The following is an 18,773-nucleotide window of genomic DNA, read 5'->3' as shown; positions in this document are numbered from 1 at the left end:
ATCCATGTATGCAGAGGTGTCCAACAATGCACTATGAAGATCTTTGGCGAGATAACAACACTATCTCCCCAGATAATGTTAGTCAGCCATTAGTCAGTTACCCATTAGCCCCTGAAGAAATTTTCAGAACACTTAACTGGGGAGATGAAGGTATCAGCACTGGTGGCAAGAAGGTAAACTTTTCAGATTTGCCAATGACATTGTGATCACCAGGTTCCAAGAGGAAGACCTAAGGAAGTGGGCAGGGATATCAGAGCTGAGATTTCAGCCACCTCTTGTTCAATCAGTACTCTTCTGCTAGCCAAGAGTTCTCCTATTCTGCTCTGCTCTGCTCTGCTCTGCTCTGCTCTGCTCCATTCCATTATTTTTCACATTTCAGAACCACCCATGTCCCTCAGAGATAAATTTATGGTTTGGTCTAGGCATATGTCTGTGAGAGAGATGAGCTGGTCCAGTGATGCTTAAGTAGTAGTCTATTGCTTCCTCAAGAAGTCATCATTGAATCCAACCATTTTGGATAATTTTGTTCTGTTTTCAACCTTCCCTTTTTAAGGAAGATTGTTGAAATGGAAGTTGTACTGCAGCTACACAGAACCCTGGAGAAAGTGGACCTATTTTAATCATGTTTCAGGCAGCACTTGCCTTTTAGAACATCATCTCAGATTGGCTCCAATCCTCCTGGCCTTTTGGAAAGCTTTTAAGAGCTGGCTGTTTTCCTGGGCATGGGAATTGGGAGGTTTCCTTTAGTTTCCTTTTTTTTTTTTCTTAGCTTTCACTTGATGAAACCAGTCCTCCAAGAAATGAAAAATACTGAAGCAGGAGTCAGGTGCTATAGTACTATGAGAAATGCAGCATAGCTATTAAGTGTGGAACCTCAAAAAATTGAAAGCACATAAGCTTTGAGTAATGTAGCAAATGATGTAAAGGCAAATACTAACCATTTCATTTGTAGAGACCAAATCTGAAATATAAAAAACCACCATCGACCCCACATTAATGTTATCATCAAAATGGCATAACAGACTTGCTGCTGTTTGCATTGGGATACAAACAGGATAAATAACAGGAGAAGAATTAAAGAATTAGAACTGAAATAAGACTAAATATTTAGAGTAAGTAGATGTGCAAATAAATGCACAATTTATTTTTATTAACTTTTATGCAATGATTTCCAAAAATGTGGTTGTATGTTTGTCTTTTAATTTACATAGCCAGAAAAGCAGGTCTGTTCAATACTGAAGCCACTTTCTCTAACAATTCTGTAGAGATCAGAATAGATTTGGAACCAAGGTCGACATGTGTTGGGCTGACATCTTCCAGCTAATCCTACCATAAGGATTTCCACTAATTTCATATGACTGTTGTTTTTAATGCTTTATTTAAAAAAATAAGTATTGAAACTCGTCATCTCTACCAATTTATTTGACGTGTAATTGTTGACTTGGCTCTTTAGCTTTCATTAAATAGAGGTGGCGGTGAGCGAGTGAAGAGTCAGGGAGAATATTTCCTAGTAATGATTGATGTCGAAAGTACTAAGACAATCAAAGCTGTGGGCACAGTTCTTCTGTCTCCTGCTGCACACTCACGCACATCCTTCATCAGTCTGACTAATGATCTAGAATACACACACACTTTTTTGTATCTATGCCTTTGAATCAGTTTTTGACTTCTGGCAACTGCCTAGGCAAATCCCAGCAGTTTTCTTGGCAAGATTTCAGAAGTGATTTGCCATTGCTTCCATTGACTAGAGAGGGGGACTGGCCCAAGGTCACCCAGCTGGCTTTGAGTCCAAGGTTGGACTAGAACTCACAGTCTCCTAGTTTCCAGCCTGATGACTTAATCACTGACTGGGTCTCCAGACTATATTGCAGGCTTTTATATATCATGTAAATACATTATTTACTGGTATTATCTTTAAAGCTGGAAAACCCATGTTTCTTGTTGCTCACAATTTTTCCTAATGTACATATGGAATTTTGTCATCAGCTTTTCTAATATGGACTTGTCAAAACACAATTATATTTAATAGAGGCTTTTTTGCATGCAGCTGTCACAAATATATATTCTAGATTAGGATGCATCTTTCTTAAAAGTGCTTTTGTTGAAGGAGAGGGATATATCTGTGTGTTTGTGCACAGATACACATGGGTATGTGTTCTAACATACACCATGTTTTGCTGGCTGTTCATCACCACAATGATGAATCTGCTTGGAGACTATACCATTTTGCTCCCACTAAAATTTGTGGCAGTGGTATTTCCTGGAAAACTCTCTTTTATCCTCATTCCAAAAATGGCTAAAAAAATTCCTACCCTATTTCTCATGCCTAATCTTTAGATGCTTAGGGGTACCAATTTGTTTGTTTCTTGGTTTTAACTTAGAGAATTGAAATGTTGGAATTGATTCAGAGTCTGCTACACTGTTTACATTGTCTTTTTAATTAAATCATAGCTCATAAATGAATCTTGATGCAATGATGTGATCATATAAATTTTTTTTATTGAGACTTAAAGTGCATGTTAATGAGTGCATTAGTAACCTTAAGAAAGTGAAAACTGAAAATTGAGAAATATAGCAAACAGCCAAATATGTAAAGAGAAAAACAGAGTTTTAGCTGATTACAGTAATATAAATATAGTAAAGGCAGACACCAGGACTCCATTAGGCACTCCTTCATCTCCCATTCCTTATCTTACATCAGTGATGACTAACCTTGTCACCACTGAGTGCCCAAAGCATGTGTGTGTGCTTGCACCCCCAAAATGCAATGTGTGTACATCCCCTGTGCATGCGCACACATCTCCCATGCATGTGCCCCACCCCTGCGCATTCATGTGCATCCTACGCATGCACGGCAGAGACTCAAAGACCAGGTGGCCAGTGGGAGGTACGCACGCATGCGCAGCAGAGCGAGCTGATGCGACAGCTTGCGTGCCCGCTGCCGTGTCTCTGCATGCCCAGCCTCCACCTTCAACAAACATGGTCATGTTTGGTAGAGCTATCATATCTGGGCTGCAAAACTGACCTGTCACTCCATGGCAGCAAAAAATTATAGTTTTCTGAATCCCTGTGCTCCCACCTCTAGTGGTCCTCCAGTTTTTTGCATGTCAGATGTGGGAGTCCAAGTTTGGAGCCGTAGCAGAGGAATGATGCTGAAACAGAACAAAGGATGAAAGACCTGCTGCTGCCACTGCCGGTCCAAAGGTTCTTGTCACTTTAGCAACAGCAGGCTGGCAGTAGTGACCTCAAAGACCTTGGTGGTTTCCCAACTGATTGCTGCTGGGTGATCCTCTTCCTCTGGTTTGCAAAGGAATAACATGAGAGAGAGAGAGAGGGAGAGAGAGAGAGAGTTATACAGATATACAAATGTTATATCTGGGATCATTGGATGGCAACAAAGCAGTTCAAAAAACTATGGCCCTTTGTTGCCATTTATTGGTCATCTACATTTTTTTGCAACCCAGGTATGTTTTGCCTTAGAAAGAAAGCACTTTCAGGTAACAGAATGAGGAGGATTCCTGTGAATGGAGGAGGCAGAAGTGCTGTACAGTCAGCTGTACAAGCTCAACTATAATTGAGTGGGCAGGGAAAATACATCCCCTTACCCAGGGGTGGGATTTAAATTTCTTAAAAACCGGTTCTGTGGACATGGCCTAATTTGTGGGTGTGGTTTGGTGGTCATGTGACTCAGGTGGGAGTGGCTTGCTGATTGGGCGTGGCTACGTGGTCATGTGACTGGGGTGGGCATGCCTATGTGGTCATGTGACTGGGGTGGGTGTGGCCATGTGGCTGGCAACCCAAATTTAAGTGGTCCTCACTTAATGACCAGGTGCTTGCTTAGTGGCCAATTGCTTAGTAAGTGCTTTTTGCCAGTTTCCAAGGCCTGGGGAGGCCCTGGCAAGGCCCAGGCAGGTGGCCATGTGGCTGGCAACCCAAACTTAAGTGGTTCTCACTTAATGACCAGGTGCTCGCTTAGTGGCCAATTGCTTAGCAAATGCTTTTTGCCTGTTTCCAAGGCATGGCAAAGAAGAAACATCAAGATGAATAGTAAAGTAATTTTTATTTATGTGTTTATTTATTTCTTTAGTATCTGTTTTGTTTTTATGATTAATAAAAACAAAAACAGATAGTAAATAAATAAATAAATACATAAATATAAAAAAGCAACTTACCAAAAAGAAGACGGGGTCTTCCTCAGTCTTCAAGCTTGCTGCAGTGAGGATGGCCGGCCCAGGAGTCGGCTGTCGACCTGGCTGGTGGCGGAGGCAGGAGGAGGTAGGGGACCGGCCCAGCAGGACTTGCTGCTTTGCCTCCTCACTACCAATCGGTGGTGGAAAGGAAAGGCAGCAACAATGGAGGGCCGCAGGCAAGGGAAGATGGGGGTGGGCAACGGGGACTGGAGGCGGAAGGTAGACGGCTGGGTTGGAAGATCATACTTACCGATCTGCATCTTTGGAGGCCGGCGGTGGGGTAGGCAGTCTGGGTGGGTGAGGACGGCTAGCGGCAGTGGTGGGAGGCAGGCAGGGCAAGGCAGACCAGCCTGCCAAGGACGATTAGTGGCAGTGGCAACTGGGGCTTGCAGCTTGCCCTCACTCAGCAGGGCAGCAGAAGGTAGGCAGGGACGGACAGCTGGTTGGCTAGCCGGCTGGCTGACTTGGCTGCTGCTGCTGGTGTGAGCGATGGCACCTTTTTGTAATTAGTGCACATGCGCTATAAGTAGGGGTGGGGGAGGGCGGGGGAGAATGAGAAAGGGGTTTTTGTGCCTGAGCAGTAAAAAAACCCAGTTTTTTTTTTAAATAAGTTTTTAAAACTTTGGAGTGGTGGATAGGGGCGGGGCTGGGGCAGCAAAGGGAGAGGTGGGCGGGGAGAATGCGGAAGGGATTTTCGCGTGTGCGCAGTAAAAAACCCTGTTTTTTAAACAATAGTTTTTTTACTTTGGAGCGGCGGATTGGGACGGGGGGCAGGGCAGTGAAAGGAGGGGCGGGTGGAGGAGAATGCGGAAGGGATTTTCGCGCGTGCGCAGTAAAAAAAACCCGGGTTTTGGCCCATAGGAGCGGCGGAGAGGGGCAGGGCCAAGCAGGGGTCAGTTTTACCGGTTCTTAGAACTACCAGTGACGTTAACAACCAGTTCTATAGAACCGGTGAGAACCGATAGAAACCCCCCCTGCCCTTCCCCAAATATGAATATGGGAGTGGTCTGAATCTTCTACTGCCTGAAGGCTCCCAGTTCCTCTGGATTTGAATTCTCACATATTTGTTGGATTGCATTTGCCCATCCCTTGAAATGCAATGGAAAATATTTCTAATTAGCTTATGGACTGAAACTTCTAGTCTGCAATTTCCCCATTTCTTTATCAAATCTATATGCCACCCATCTCACTGTCAAACGACTCTGGGCATCATAAAATAACAATGTAAAATAATTAGAGTGTTATAAACATAAAAAAACCAGTGAGCATTTAGTCAGATTTTAGATATTGCTCATTTATTTTTGTTTCAACTTGAATGAATAATTAGAATTCCATGAAGGATACTGCAATATAAGATTTTCCTTTAGGAGGGAAAAACATTTCCTTTTTCTTTGGGGAGTGAGTTGGTGAAGCATAAAATCTGGCTGGATCAAATGGTGCGTTTCTGAAGTATATTTCCAGATCTCACATTTCTCTCTGTTTACCTTATTCCTCTAGGCCTTTGACCTACTGGTGGAGCCACGTTCAGTCCCTCCTTTACTGCAATGAGGCCTCTGTGCTGGGGACATTTTTTGAAGAAAGCCGTGGCTGCATCTGCCCGAATGATCAGCCCTCTTGTCAGGTCACCATCCCTTGTGCTGTAGGAGAAGGGTCAGAATGTGCTGCCTGTGCAGAGGATAACATTACCCAGTGTGGATCCTGCAATCCTGGCTATATCCTCACTTTAGGGTTGTGTCGCCCAGAGGTGGCAGACTCCCTTGAGCATTACTTAGGGCTAGAAACAGACCTGCAGGACTTGGAGCTCAAATATCTTCTGCAAAAACGGGACAGCCGCATTGAAGTACAGTCAATCTTCATTAGCAATGATATGCGCCTGGGGACTTGGTTTGACCCTTCCTGGAGGAAGAGGATGCTGGTGACACTGAAAAGCAACAAGTACAAGCCAAATTTGGTCCACCTCATGCTGGCCCTCTCCCTCCAGATCTGCCTCACCAAGAATAGCACCTTGGAACCAGTCATGGCCATCTACGTCAACCCCTTTGGGGGCAGCCATTCCGAGAGCTGGTTTATGCCTACCAATGAGACTGGCTTCCCTGACTGGGAAAGGACTAATGTAGATGCCTCTGGCCAATGCCAAAACTGGACTCTCACTTTAGGTAGCAAGTGGAAGACTTTTTTTGAAACAGTCCATGTCTATTTGCGGAGCCGCATCAAATCTCTTAACGACAGCTCTAATGAAACCATCTTTTATGAGCCTTTGGAAACGGATCCTTCTAAGAACTTAGGGTATATGAGAATCAATAGCTTGCAGGTCTTTGGCTACAGCCTGCCATTTGAGTCTGATGCAATTCGGGACCTTGTTCTTCAGCTAGATTACCCCTATACACAAGGCTCGCAGGACTCTGCTATATTGCAACTGATTGAGATCAGGGACCGAGTGAACCGTCTCTCTCCACCCGGGAAAAGCCGCATTGATCTTTTCTCTTGCTTGCTTCGGCATAGGCTCAAGCTGGCCAACAATGAAGTAAGTCGGATCCAGTCTACCCTGCAGGCCTTCAATGCCAAGCTGCCAAACCCAGTGGAATATGAGACTGGAAAACTCTGCAGCTAGCCTTAGGAGTGGGTGGGGCTACTCCTGTAACCCTGGAGAGGAAAAGAAACTGCAACAATCAAAGGCCTTACTTTCATGCCAGCCATTCAATTCCATGAGACAGCCAACAGATGATTGCAGGCTCTGTGAACTTTGGAAATAAGTTATGGCACATCAATCTTTGGAATAGTTTACCTAAGAAGAGGCCACAAGACAGTGCTACTGCAAATGTCCTACTCAAAACACTGAACAGGTTATCTTTTCCCCTTTCCTGCTGACTACATGCAAGAAACTGTGAAGGAACCTGTAGACTGGGAAAAAGAAAGTGACAAGTGAAAGCAGCATGACAGGAATGGCAATAAAGCCTTTTGCTCTGTGTCTGGAAATTTTGGCTAGTAAGCCCTTGAAAAGTTGAAGAAGAGTGAAACACGATTCTTGCAGGGCTTTCAAGAAAGCCTAGTTTGAAAACCTCTTTAGTCCTTGCTTTCCTTGATACTGTTTACTTTTGTATTATTTTTATGGGTGTTTCTAACAATGGCATGGGCTTGATATTCTCTATGTTCCCTTCTAAAGCCACCATCCTAAGCACATCTTTCTCGGAAGGTAGCTCCATCTCTGTCAGTTGGAAAAATGCCTTTCAAAGAAAGAAGTTTAGGAATCAAGTTTCAACTGACTCCCCGTGTCCCTGTTTCACTTTTTCATTTGATTCCTGGAGCCATTACATTAGAGTGCAAGCATTTAACTGGCTAATATCATTTGGGATATGAAAAGTGTGCCTAAATTATCTCTTTTTCTCTCTCCTTACCATGAAACATATCACACTCTTCTGTCCCTTTTAATCACCTGCTTCTCTCATATGTGGCTGATTTCATGGGAAATTACAAAATTTCCATCCAGGAAAAGTGATGCAGATGCCATTGTTCTTAAATATACAGTATATTTGGAACCTGTTTGGTTTGGCAAACAGTATATTGTGTCCAAATATATAACGATATATATTGTTTCCAAATACATATTTGGAAATTGTTGTTAAATACAGTATATATTTGGAAATATATATATTTAGAAATTTACTTATGTATTTGTTTAAAATGATTGGCTTTTTAAAAAGCATTTGATTTTGCAATTTAAAAATAAATTGGAATGGAACATTCCATTTCATTGTGTATACTGCTGCACACATCTTAATCAAATGTATGTTTTATCATATTTTATGAAGGGGAAAGGAGAGATAATCTCTTTCTCTATCTCTCTCTATCTCTTGAAAAAAAAAAGGAAAGCAGTAAACAATCAAAATACTTTACATTATTTCTTCGATAGTCTGCAATTTGTGCAATGTGTGAATGTGTTCTCCATTCGTAAATGCAAGGAAGAAGACCTTTGACTCCAGAGTAACAGCTAAATTTACTTCAGCAATAACTTCAGTGATTAAACTTCCCATTTGTGTACTTAATTTCTCCTGAACTTGCAAAGCCGACACTACAGAAGTGAAGTTATTGCTGCAATAAACTACTGTTGTTGGAGAGTGTAAACATGTCCCTACTGAGATCAGGAAATGGAAAGGTAGTTTTGTGAACAGAATGAGAGATGCCAAGAAGGAATTCAGATAAATACAGTTTTCTAGTGTAAACCCCTGTCCCTCTCTTCGATTTCTGTGGTACTAGTTAATGTGGCAGTTGACTTTTCCAATAGCCATCCAACAATCTTGTACCAAATCAAAGGTGCTATTGTCCGAAGCACCTGCCTTATTTTAATGGTATCACACATTCTAGAGGTAAGCACATATCAGGGTCATTAATTGTTAGGATTTAATTATCCAGGGTTGGGCACTGAAACTGCTGTGAAAGGCTCCTCTCATTTTCCTCTTACCATTCACAAAGAGGTTGCAATTTCTCCTTTATTTTCATCCTGTTTCCTTGCCAATTGCAATAATCTGGCTTCCTATGGATAGTGTAGCTAACCTGCTTCTAATCAATGGTGATGTTCACTTGACCTACACTCAATATGTTCCCCAATACTGGCCTCATTACATGGGATAGCCATATTGACCCCTCCTGCTTAATGCCCTTCCTTCATCCCTGATACCTTTTCTCAAGGGAATAATGTGCCAAATAAAAACAGAAAAATCTGATAGCTGCTGCAGCAATACCATCTCATTCTTGTTTCCCTCCCTCCTCCCTACACATATATACACTTCTTAGTTAGTATCTTTCTGATAGCTGATCCTTTGCAATCCTTTGCAATCACAGAAGTATTGACAATGGAACTTTAAAGTTCAGAACCTGGATACTTCTAGATAAAGCTTTTCTTATCCAATTGTCCTGCTTCATTCATAAAATATGTCAAAGGAGTCCAGAACATTATATTATTATGCCACTTTTGTAACACACACATGGCCATTTTCCCATTGGGTTTTGTTGCACCTTTTTCTAATAAAAACAAGGAGAGGAAAACAAAATAGCTGCAGGAAGTCTTTTGATTGGTAGCACTAAAAGCTGTCTGTCTGGAAGCATCAATAGCACTCTCTGAATATCAGCTAGAAGAGGTAAGCAAGAAAAGAAGGACTAACTGCTTGCATGCCTTCCCCGCAATTTTCCCAGCAGTGTCAGGAGACTGTCTTGGAACACAAGCTGTCCTAATGTTGTGATATTTGGAATATAACTTTATGTGATGAGCTGCTCTTCCTGATCCTGGTCTGCCTAAAGATCGCACTATGCAGCATTAGGCAGATTTGAAACCAAGCCTCTTCTCAGATTAGTTTGCTTGCTGTAACATTATACCACACCTTCTTTGATCTGCAATTTGAGAATTTTGAGAGATGCTGAAATTAGCAGTTAAGTTGCCCTCTTGAAGGATGTTAGAGTTTCCAAACATTTTACTGGAAAGGATACTTACACTTTTGCTGTAAATCCCATAGATTCCCCCCACCCTTTCACATCTGCTACCATGTTTGTATGCCAAGAACAACCCATTAGTGTGACTCTGCCAGGTAGCTGCACACTCTGGTTACATTCTTGTAATACATACTTGGTGCTTGTTCCAGCTGCACCCCAGGAGAACTCACCTGCCTGCCATGAAATTAAATACACAACAGTGTGCTCAGCTGCACTTGGGGAAAAAGTCCCAAGTATGATATTGATAGAATATGCTTTAATTAACAATCCAAAGGAATCATAAGGAATCTAGGAGAAAAACACAGTCAATGCATTTTCTTTAGTGCATAATTCAACTTCACTTAGCAACTACTTTGCCTTTCCTTGGAAAACTCCAATATAAAGGATTGGACAGTCTCTTTTAATAGCTTCCTTGATCTTCTGATCTTTTAGATTAGAGATACTAATAGGCTGATTGCTCTTCTGATCTTTTAGATTAGAGATACTGAGGTGACAATCTATGGGATTCTTGCATTCCCATCTCAAAGCAACCTGGCTCCCTACCACCTGTTTCATCTTGAAAGCACAAAGCACCCTTCTAAGCAGGAAGTCAGAGATTATCCCCAAGTCTTTCCTGCCAGACAGCATAAGTTCTCATAAGTTCTGGGTACTGAAATAATTGTTTCCAGGAAACATGCCAAGAGGAAATAGATATCATGGCAGCTGAGTAACTTGACTGGATCCCAGTGACAACACAGAGAGTATTTTCCTGTGTGAATTAGATAGCAGTAGTCATGACCTCAGAACTGTGCAAGGTTTAATTAGCCAGCAACTGGTCTTTACTTGAAAGGTTCAGGCAGAGATTTAGATTGTGCCCTACCATCCAGCTCTGGGCAGAGGAGAAACTATCAGGAGACCAGCCATATCAAACCTCATATACATAGGGCAGAATGGGTCAAACAAACCCTTCTAAAAGCTTTCAGGTCAGGTCTGCAAAGATCTATCTGCCTGCAAGGACAATCTGATAATAGAGGAAAATATGTTTTGGATCTATCTGCCTACAAGGACAATCTGAAAATAGACAAAAATATGTTTTGGTTGGTCTCACAAGCACAGTTATGTTTTAGAAACAAAGACTGAATAATCTATGTAAATCTGTATTTTGGGATGTCCCTTCTGTCTCATATTAAATCTTAAGGTTGTTTATGGTAGGTGTTTGTGGTTTCTGCTCCACTGAAACAGGACTTGGATTTGATTTCTGTTAATGTTTATGCCATATTTATTTTAATCAAAGTGAACCAGCAGCTTAATAATACAGATAGTCCTAACTTACAATCATTCTTTTAATACTACTTGAAGTTACAACAACACTGACAAAAAGGGACATACAACTGGTCCTCACAGTTATGACATTGCAGCATCCCAATAGTCACGTGGTCGAAATTCAGATGCTTGGCAACCAATATATATGTACAGCATGGCAGGAACATGTGAATGCCATTTGCAAGCTTCCCAACTGGCTTCCAACAAGCAAAGTCAATGAGAGAAGCCAGATTTACTTAACAATCATGTGTTTCACTTAAATGTTCAGTGATTCACTTAACCACTGTGGCAAAAAGGTCATAATATTGGGTGTGACTCACTTAACAACTGCCTTATTTAGCAAATGAAATTCTCATCCCAATTGTGGTCATAAATCAAAGATAAACTGTAGATAAATCCTATGACAATTCATTGCAGCCAACTTGCAACAGCCAACTCACCATGGCCAACTTGCTGTGGGACAAGATTACCTAATATCAAAGGAATACTTGAATAGAATCTTTAAAGGATGCCAAAGGAGGACAAAATGAAATCTGAATGACAAAAATTAAAATATTTTAAAAATTATTTTAAATAATTAAACTGAATTATTGAATTGTCCCACAGCGAGTTGTCCTATGGCAAATTGGCCATGGCGAGTTGACCATGGTGAGTTGGCTGAGGCAAGATGTCCCATTCTGCTGTAGATATAACACTAAATTAAATTAGTATACTGTAGTATACTGTAACACAGTGGTCCCCAACCTTTTTTGTACCATGGACCGGTACAATCCATGGACCGATCCATGGACCGGTACCATCATCAGCACGCATGACCAAGGCAAGGCGAGCCGAGTGACCGGCCAGCCAGCCATCCCCCGCTTCTCCCCACCACCTTCAACTCCTCCTTTGTACCTTCTCGCAGTTGATGGGTTTTTCGGGCTCTTTCTTAATCTCCTCCTGAGTAACGCGAGACTCCACCACCATTGGGACAGCTCTTTGTTCGAAGCCGCCCCCCCCCGATGAAACTAAGGCGTGAGGATTCCTTCAGCACCCAAACGCCGCTTTCCAACCAACGACCGACAAGCTCACCCAGAAGCACTTTCTCAAGCGCCGTCGAAACAAGATGGCGGTGCCCAAGCAAAGTAGGCCCTACTTTCATTCTTTGCGGCCCGATACAAAATGATCCATGGACCGGTCCCGGTCTGGGGCCCAGTGGTTGGGGACCCCTGCTGTAACATATCTATGATAAGACATCACAAAACAGATGTAAGGCGCTAGATTTAAAAGTCCAAAATATTTCACTCAAAATCAGGAAAAGAAGCCTTTAAATCCTCTTCTTAGAAAGGCCAAGAAGGTTTGCCTTGTGAAGTTGTCCTTCAACTGCAAATGAGTTGTTCAGAATGCAACAGTCTTCCCCTTTCATTGAAGACAAGACTCCCTTCAGAAAACATTAGTAGCAAGAGCTTTCATCAAGTTGCAATCATTTCTTTTGTGGTGGGAAAGCTCCATACCACAGCCTGCCAGAGATTATGACCACTGTGCTTTTGCCAAACACTGAGAATACAAATAGCACTGAACAAGTTTTCAGGAGACAGAGAAATTGACCTGAAGCAGAAATTCAAGAGCAGATACAAGTACTCTGTTATCCTTAGATGTGTTATGGAAATGATGAAATGGAAATTATGAGTGTTGTGAGTAAAATAATTTAGAGGACATACAATACAATCTACAAAGTGAAGCAAGGATTGCAGATGATGAAGATCAAGTTTCTACAAGAGATTACATTAATTAGATATGAATTCCCATGAATTCAATTTTGAATAGGTTTGGTATGAATTATGGCCCCCTTCCATTGGAATTTAAAATTCACTTATAATTGTCATTCACTGTACCTGATAGAAATTACTACAGCTTATTTTCCTCCCCAGAGAGACATTTTTGTGTTCCATAGTGACTCTTGTGTAGATAATATAATCAATTTTGTTTTTTCTTCATTTTTAATGTTTCACTGTAATTTTCTATAGTACTTCTATAGTAAAAATGCTTAATTTTAACTGCTTATATTTTATCTTACATTACAGCACCTAAACATTGTAGCCTTTCATTGGGCAAAGCTGGATTTTGAAGTGACACCTCTATGTATGATTGCAAGAACACACATTCTTCTTCTTGGTGAAAGAGAATAATATTGAGACTACACACAATGTCCTTTATTGCTTTGGTATTGGTTTCAAAACAAAATCAAGATCTGAATTAGGAAATACAGAATATTCTTTTTGAAAAAAAAACAGTCAACCAATATGTTCCCCAAATTTTCATCTTAAAATGAAAAATATATTTTTCTGTTCCAGCTAGAATCATACATTGGCTACTACATGGGTCAATTATTGAGAAATCCACTCATCCACCCTTAACATAATGTTGTGAACCTTGCAACTGCACAATTTAAGCTCCTGCTGCACAACAGACATGCTTGTTGGAAGATAGGGGTTGTATTCAGGAGTGGGATTCTACTGGTTTGGACCAGTTCACACGAATCCTTTGCTTTGAAGACCAGCTGGCAATGAACCAGTTTGCTGCGACGAGCATGTGAGCTCACCCGCCTGCCCCTGTTCTTTCCTGTCCTTTATTTCCTTTATTTAGAGCACAGCTGATTCACATGGCAGAGCAGTTTGCCGCACCTCAGCTGTTTTCTTCACAGGGACTGCTGTAGAAAGTAAGTATTAAAGCTTTTCTAAATGCAGAGCGCACACGTGTTAAGCACACGGTCACCGAACTGATTGTTATACCAGTGGAATCCATCCCTGGTTGTATTCTAACATAGCCATAACAGGTCAAAGGAGGGCTTTTTATACTCATTGACCCACAAAAGTATATTGAATTACTCATTAACGCCTGTTCCTGAGTAGTGCAGAGGAAAGGCTGCTCATTTTATTTTCATTCTACATTCTGATTATTTTCTCTATGGAAAAGAAATGGAAGCCAATGGATACATGGCTCATGTCACACTTTATATACATACATATATATATATTTTCTAGGAGCACTTTCTCACAATTCTGTTGAAAGGCTTGCCTGCATTTAATGAACCAACAGAAAAGTAATACAGCACATTTTTGCTCTTCCCATTGTTAATCTCAGTTGAATCTGCTCTGTCTTGCAGTTAGAGGACAATGTCCTCATTAAAGGCTCTCATCTCCCCACTTTCTGAATGTCACCAAGCGGAAAAACCCTTCACCAAGGATGGGACTGTTGAAGACAAATAGCAGACAACCTAAAAACAGCTCTTAGATATGGGATCCGGGGTGTCCCTCTGCCATTTCATAATACACAACCTACTTCCACTGGTCAGCTGCTATTCTAACTGATTTTGAACATAGGTTTAGTGCTATACTAGAGAAACCGGTGTTCATCAGAATAGAGTTTGGTTCTTTTCTTTCTAGAAGGTATTGAAATTATAATTCCCAGCATTCACCACTATTGACCATGCTGGAATTCCACAGTATCTGATGAGAGCAGGAGTTTTAACAACATTTTGGAGATCCAAATGTTTAATCATAAACTTTGGCTACTCACTGTTGCATTTTCTCTGCTCTATCAAAGCAAACTGCTTTTCATTTTATGCACTAGAGAGTTCAGAGTAGCTTTTCTCAAGAAATGAAAGTTCTGTGATCAAATATGACCAACCACTCAATCCAATTAATTCTTTTTTACATTGGCTTTCTTCTTCTTTTCTCCAATAAAGTTGCAAAATTAGACCACTTTATGAAGCTCAGCAATGCCTATATTATGTTATATAATATAAATTTCAAAATACTAGTACATGCTAACATTTTATAATGAAGCCATTTTTGTTTTGCTTAAAGAACACTGAATTCTACATCCGTGTAAACTGTGCCAACTGAACATCATTCTCTTTCTCTCCCCCTTTCTCTCTCATTTTGCAGAGAGGCAAGGAGCTCACATTTTGCTCTTCCCATTGTTAATCTCAATTGAATGAGAAATCCCATTAAGATATCCTTCTCTCTCCCACAGGTTCAGAAAGCATTGGCTATATATTTACAATGTTTTTATAGATAATATAAAGACTGGACATGTAGTCTTCTTGGAAGGCAATTTTTTTTGTTGCATACCATATTCATTTGTTTTGCTTTGTTTCAGCATCACTGTGTGCACAGCTTGTCAATATTTTTAAGAGAGGAAAGCTATCACTATTACTATGGTAGATCAATGACTATTTCACACCACTATCAATTTCACCCTCGGTCCTGGTGAAATAATAAGGGAGAGCTGCAAGAGTTCTAATTTCATCCAACCTCAGAACACTGAGAATCTCAAAACAAGAAAACAGCCTTTCCTCCCTTTTATGCTTCATTCAGGGTTTCTGGATGCTTTCTAAAACAAATCATCCTGGCTGCTACGGTATGAACATGAGGAATGACAAAATGACACGACATCCAGCTCTTGTTTGCTGCATCATAAAAGACCTGTGCCACTCTAAAGATCAATGAAGTGCTGGAGGAGATCAGAATGGGGGCATCACTGGGACCATGGTTTCCTGCATGTAAGAAAACTTCTTTCCTCTGAGCTCTGCAGAACCTATAATACTGCAAGCTGGGACTAGACTTCTTCTGATTTTTGATTGAGTTAGAAGTAAAACTGCTTAGCTATTCAATCGTTTGTGACTATGGGTATAAAGTGCTGATGCACTGTAAAGTCCCCTATATAATATTGCTGTTAGAGATAACACATTATTAAAATGAAAGCGTCCCAAGGAAAATACTGTTTTTTATATATTTTGTGGAGAAAAGGCTATTAAAGTAGGTAAAATATCTTTAAAACATTCATCTAAAGTCAGGAGGACTAGGGGTTGCATGTACAGGAAACAGAAGATGTATTTTGAAAGTTCAAATTTAGTGCTGCATTTACATTACTATTTGTAAAAATCCATAAAATCATAATATTTGGGGGACATTCCTTATCCTGGTACTCTTCATCCCTGGTTGAAATGTCCACTTTAGACAAACAGAAAGGATCTGCCTTATCATCTGCTATTTCCTCCCTTCTGTTGCACACCCATGGAGTACTGGTACTGGCACAAGAGCAATTTGTTGGAGAATAAGGGAGCAACATCCCTTTTCTTTGCCTTTTATTGGCTGTGTTCTGGACCAGAATATATAAAAGTGACATATAAAGCATTTCCTATAACAGTCCATCTATGTCAGGAAAAGGTTGAGTTGAACAAGATCTCATAACAGATGAACTATAAGAAGTGAAGGCTTAATGGCTCTTTATACTGAAAAATAGTTAAATCATGACAGATATGCCTCTAATTATCCTTATTCTATGGAAGAGCAGAAGGGCTGATCTGTATACAGAAACAGGATAATTATAACCAGAAGCACAAGCAGCCATAGAATCTTGGAGTTATTGCAAAATAAACCTTGATTCATTGGTTTACAGTCCAAGTCCAAGTCAAACTGTTTAAAAATACTACATTTAATTAATACCTGCATAAGTAATTTTAGAGAGAGAGTACATACGTATATGAAAGAAAGTAACTGTGTAAAGTTAAGATATTATTAAAGAGACCAAATGATTTCTATAAGCTAAGACTAAAAATAACAGTTTTGCTGCTGCCTTCAAAGCAGCTGGATATTAGTAAGAATATTCAGAGTTTCTGGATGCTTTCTAAAACAAATCATCCTGGCTGCTGCATGTTCAGTAAGGATATTAATAAGAATACCTCAAATCTCCTCATTATGAGTGAGTTTATCAGACTAAAGAGTAGGTATATTAGCTCTGATCCTTTTGTCTAGTAAAAACAAGGAAGAGAAGAATTCTGCCCACTTTTCCTAGAGCCATCATCTATCAAAGAATGTGATCAAATCTGCACCAAACATTTAGAAAGAACTGATTAATCTGTGCTTAAAGAAATTTCATAATACTGCAAGAATGCTATATTTTCTGCATATATCCTCAGTTGTAGGAAAGTGATGGTGACATAATGGTAGCAATAGCACTTAGACTTACATACTGCTTTATGGTGCTTTACAGCCTTCTCTAAGCAGTTTACAGAGTCAGCATATTGTTCCCAACAATCCAGATTTTTATTTTACTGACCTTGGAAGGATGGAAGGATGAGTCAACCTTGAGCCAGTCAGGATCAAACTGCTGGCAGTGGGCAGAATTAGCCTGCAATACTGCATTCTAACCACTGTGCCACCATGGATATCACCTGCAGGTCCATTATGGGGTTACTGAAGGGCGACTGCTTGTGTTAAAGCTTGAGAACACTCAATTTGTCCTGAAGGCAAATAAGATAAGAAGATAGAAAGATAAGAAGCAACAGCCCAAATCGTGGGGTTTATTATTATTATTATTATTATCTCTTTTATTCATTAAACATGAAACTCAGTCAACAGAACATTTAAAAATGTATCACAAATACCAGCTAATGGTTGATACAGGTGGCTGCCAGTGTCCTAGGTATCAGCCAAGTATCTTCTTAAAATATATGATGTTCCAAGTAGTATAGTTTTTTGCAGTTCCGCTGGTGTTATTGCAGGAAGCTGCAATTTCTTGATGTGTTTTGTAAAATTCTTGGACATGGTATCAAGTTCCCCGATGATAATGGGTATCACTGTTACATGTTTCATCCATAACTGTGTAGTTTTGATGGCCAGGTAGCAATATTTCGTGATTTTTCCAGTTCTTTTTCTTTGACTCTGGTGTCTCCTGGTACAGCGATATCAATAAATTGTATGCTTTGGCCCTTGACAACCATAATATCTGGTGTATTGTGTTTCAAATTGTGATCTGTCTGTATTCAAAAGTCCCACAAGATCTTCACTGTCTCATTTTCGACAACTTTTTCTACTTTATGTTCCCATGACTTTTCGGATACAGGTAGGGCATATTTTTTACGTAAAGACCAGTGGATTAATTTAGCAACTCTGTCTAGCTTTGTCGTTTGCTGAACTCACATATTAAGTATGAAACAGTTTCAACTTTGTCATTGCAAAGTCGGCAGTTTGGATTGTCAGTGGATTTTTGTATCTTCGCTTTCATGGCATTAGTTTATAGTGCTTATTTTTGAACAGCAAGTATTAAACTTTCCTTTTCTTTGTTGATGGTTCCTCTCTGAAGCCATGGCCATGTTATCACATTTTCCTTCAATGTGTTTAAAGTACTGTCCATGCAAAGCTTTGGTTTTCCATCCATTTAATCTGTCATCCAGCTATTTTTCCTTATATTCTGCCTTTGTTTCTATTGTTTTTATAATGTTCTCCGTTGTCACAACCTGCAGCAATTTTTCTGTACTTTGGTTCACATAATCTTTCAAACTTTTCTTCTTCTACAGTTTGATGGATTTGCAATAGCCCTCTGCCCCCTATTCTTCTTGGCAGGTATAACCTGTTGAGGTCACTTTGTGGATGTAAAGCATGGTACATATTCAAAAGTGTATGCATTTTCTGGTTCAGGTTTTCCAGTTCAGCCACAGTCCAGTTGATGATTCCAGCTAAGTAGCATATCTTTGGGACTGCCCATGTATTAATGGCTTTAATTATGTTTCCAACATTCAGATTTGATTTTAATATTTTGTGGACCCTCCTGATGTATTCCTTTTGTGCTAACTCTTTGACTTTTCAATTCAATATATTATAGCAATAGCAATAGCACTTAGACTTATACACTGCTTTATAGTACTTTAGAGTCCTCTCTAAGCGGTTTACACGATCAGCATATTGCTGCCACAATCTGGGTCCTCATTTTACCCACCTCGGAATGATGGAAGGCTGAGTCAACCCTGAG

The 18,773-nt window shown here is 40.3% G+C and overlaps 1 protein-coding gene across 2 annotated transcripts in view; it reads left to right on the top strand.

Moving 5' to 3' along the window:
• BRINP2 (BMP/retinoic acid inducible neural specific 2) overlaps window positions 1–9,238 on the top strand; it is a 178,451-nt gene extending 169,213 nt beyond the window's left edge. Inside the window, exon 8 of one of the 2 annotated variants that reach the window (XM_026703334.2) lies at window positions 5,688–9,238. In XM_026703334.2, coding sequence (XP_026559119.1) covers window positions 5,688–6,801 — 1,114 coding nt within the window. In that variant the 3' untranslated portion in view covers window positions 6,802–9,238. The remainder of the gene's footprint in view (window positions 1–5,687) is intronic. The other variant, XM_087930472.1, reaches the window with a different exon arrangement.
• The last annotated feature ends 9,535 nt before the right edge of the window (window positions 9,239–18,773 follow it).

The sequence above is a fragment of the Pseudonaja textilis genome, chromosome 3 (assembly GCF_049901715.1).
Source record: "Pseudonaja textilis isolate UNSWEBS1 chromosome 3, rPseTex1.2, whole genome shotgun sequence".
Lineage (NCBI taxonomy): Eukaryota > Metazoa > Chordata > Lepidosauria > Squamata > Elapidae > Pseudonaja > Pseudonaja textilis.
This window is presented reverse-complemented; position numbering and strand designations above follow the sequence as displayed.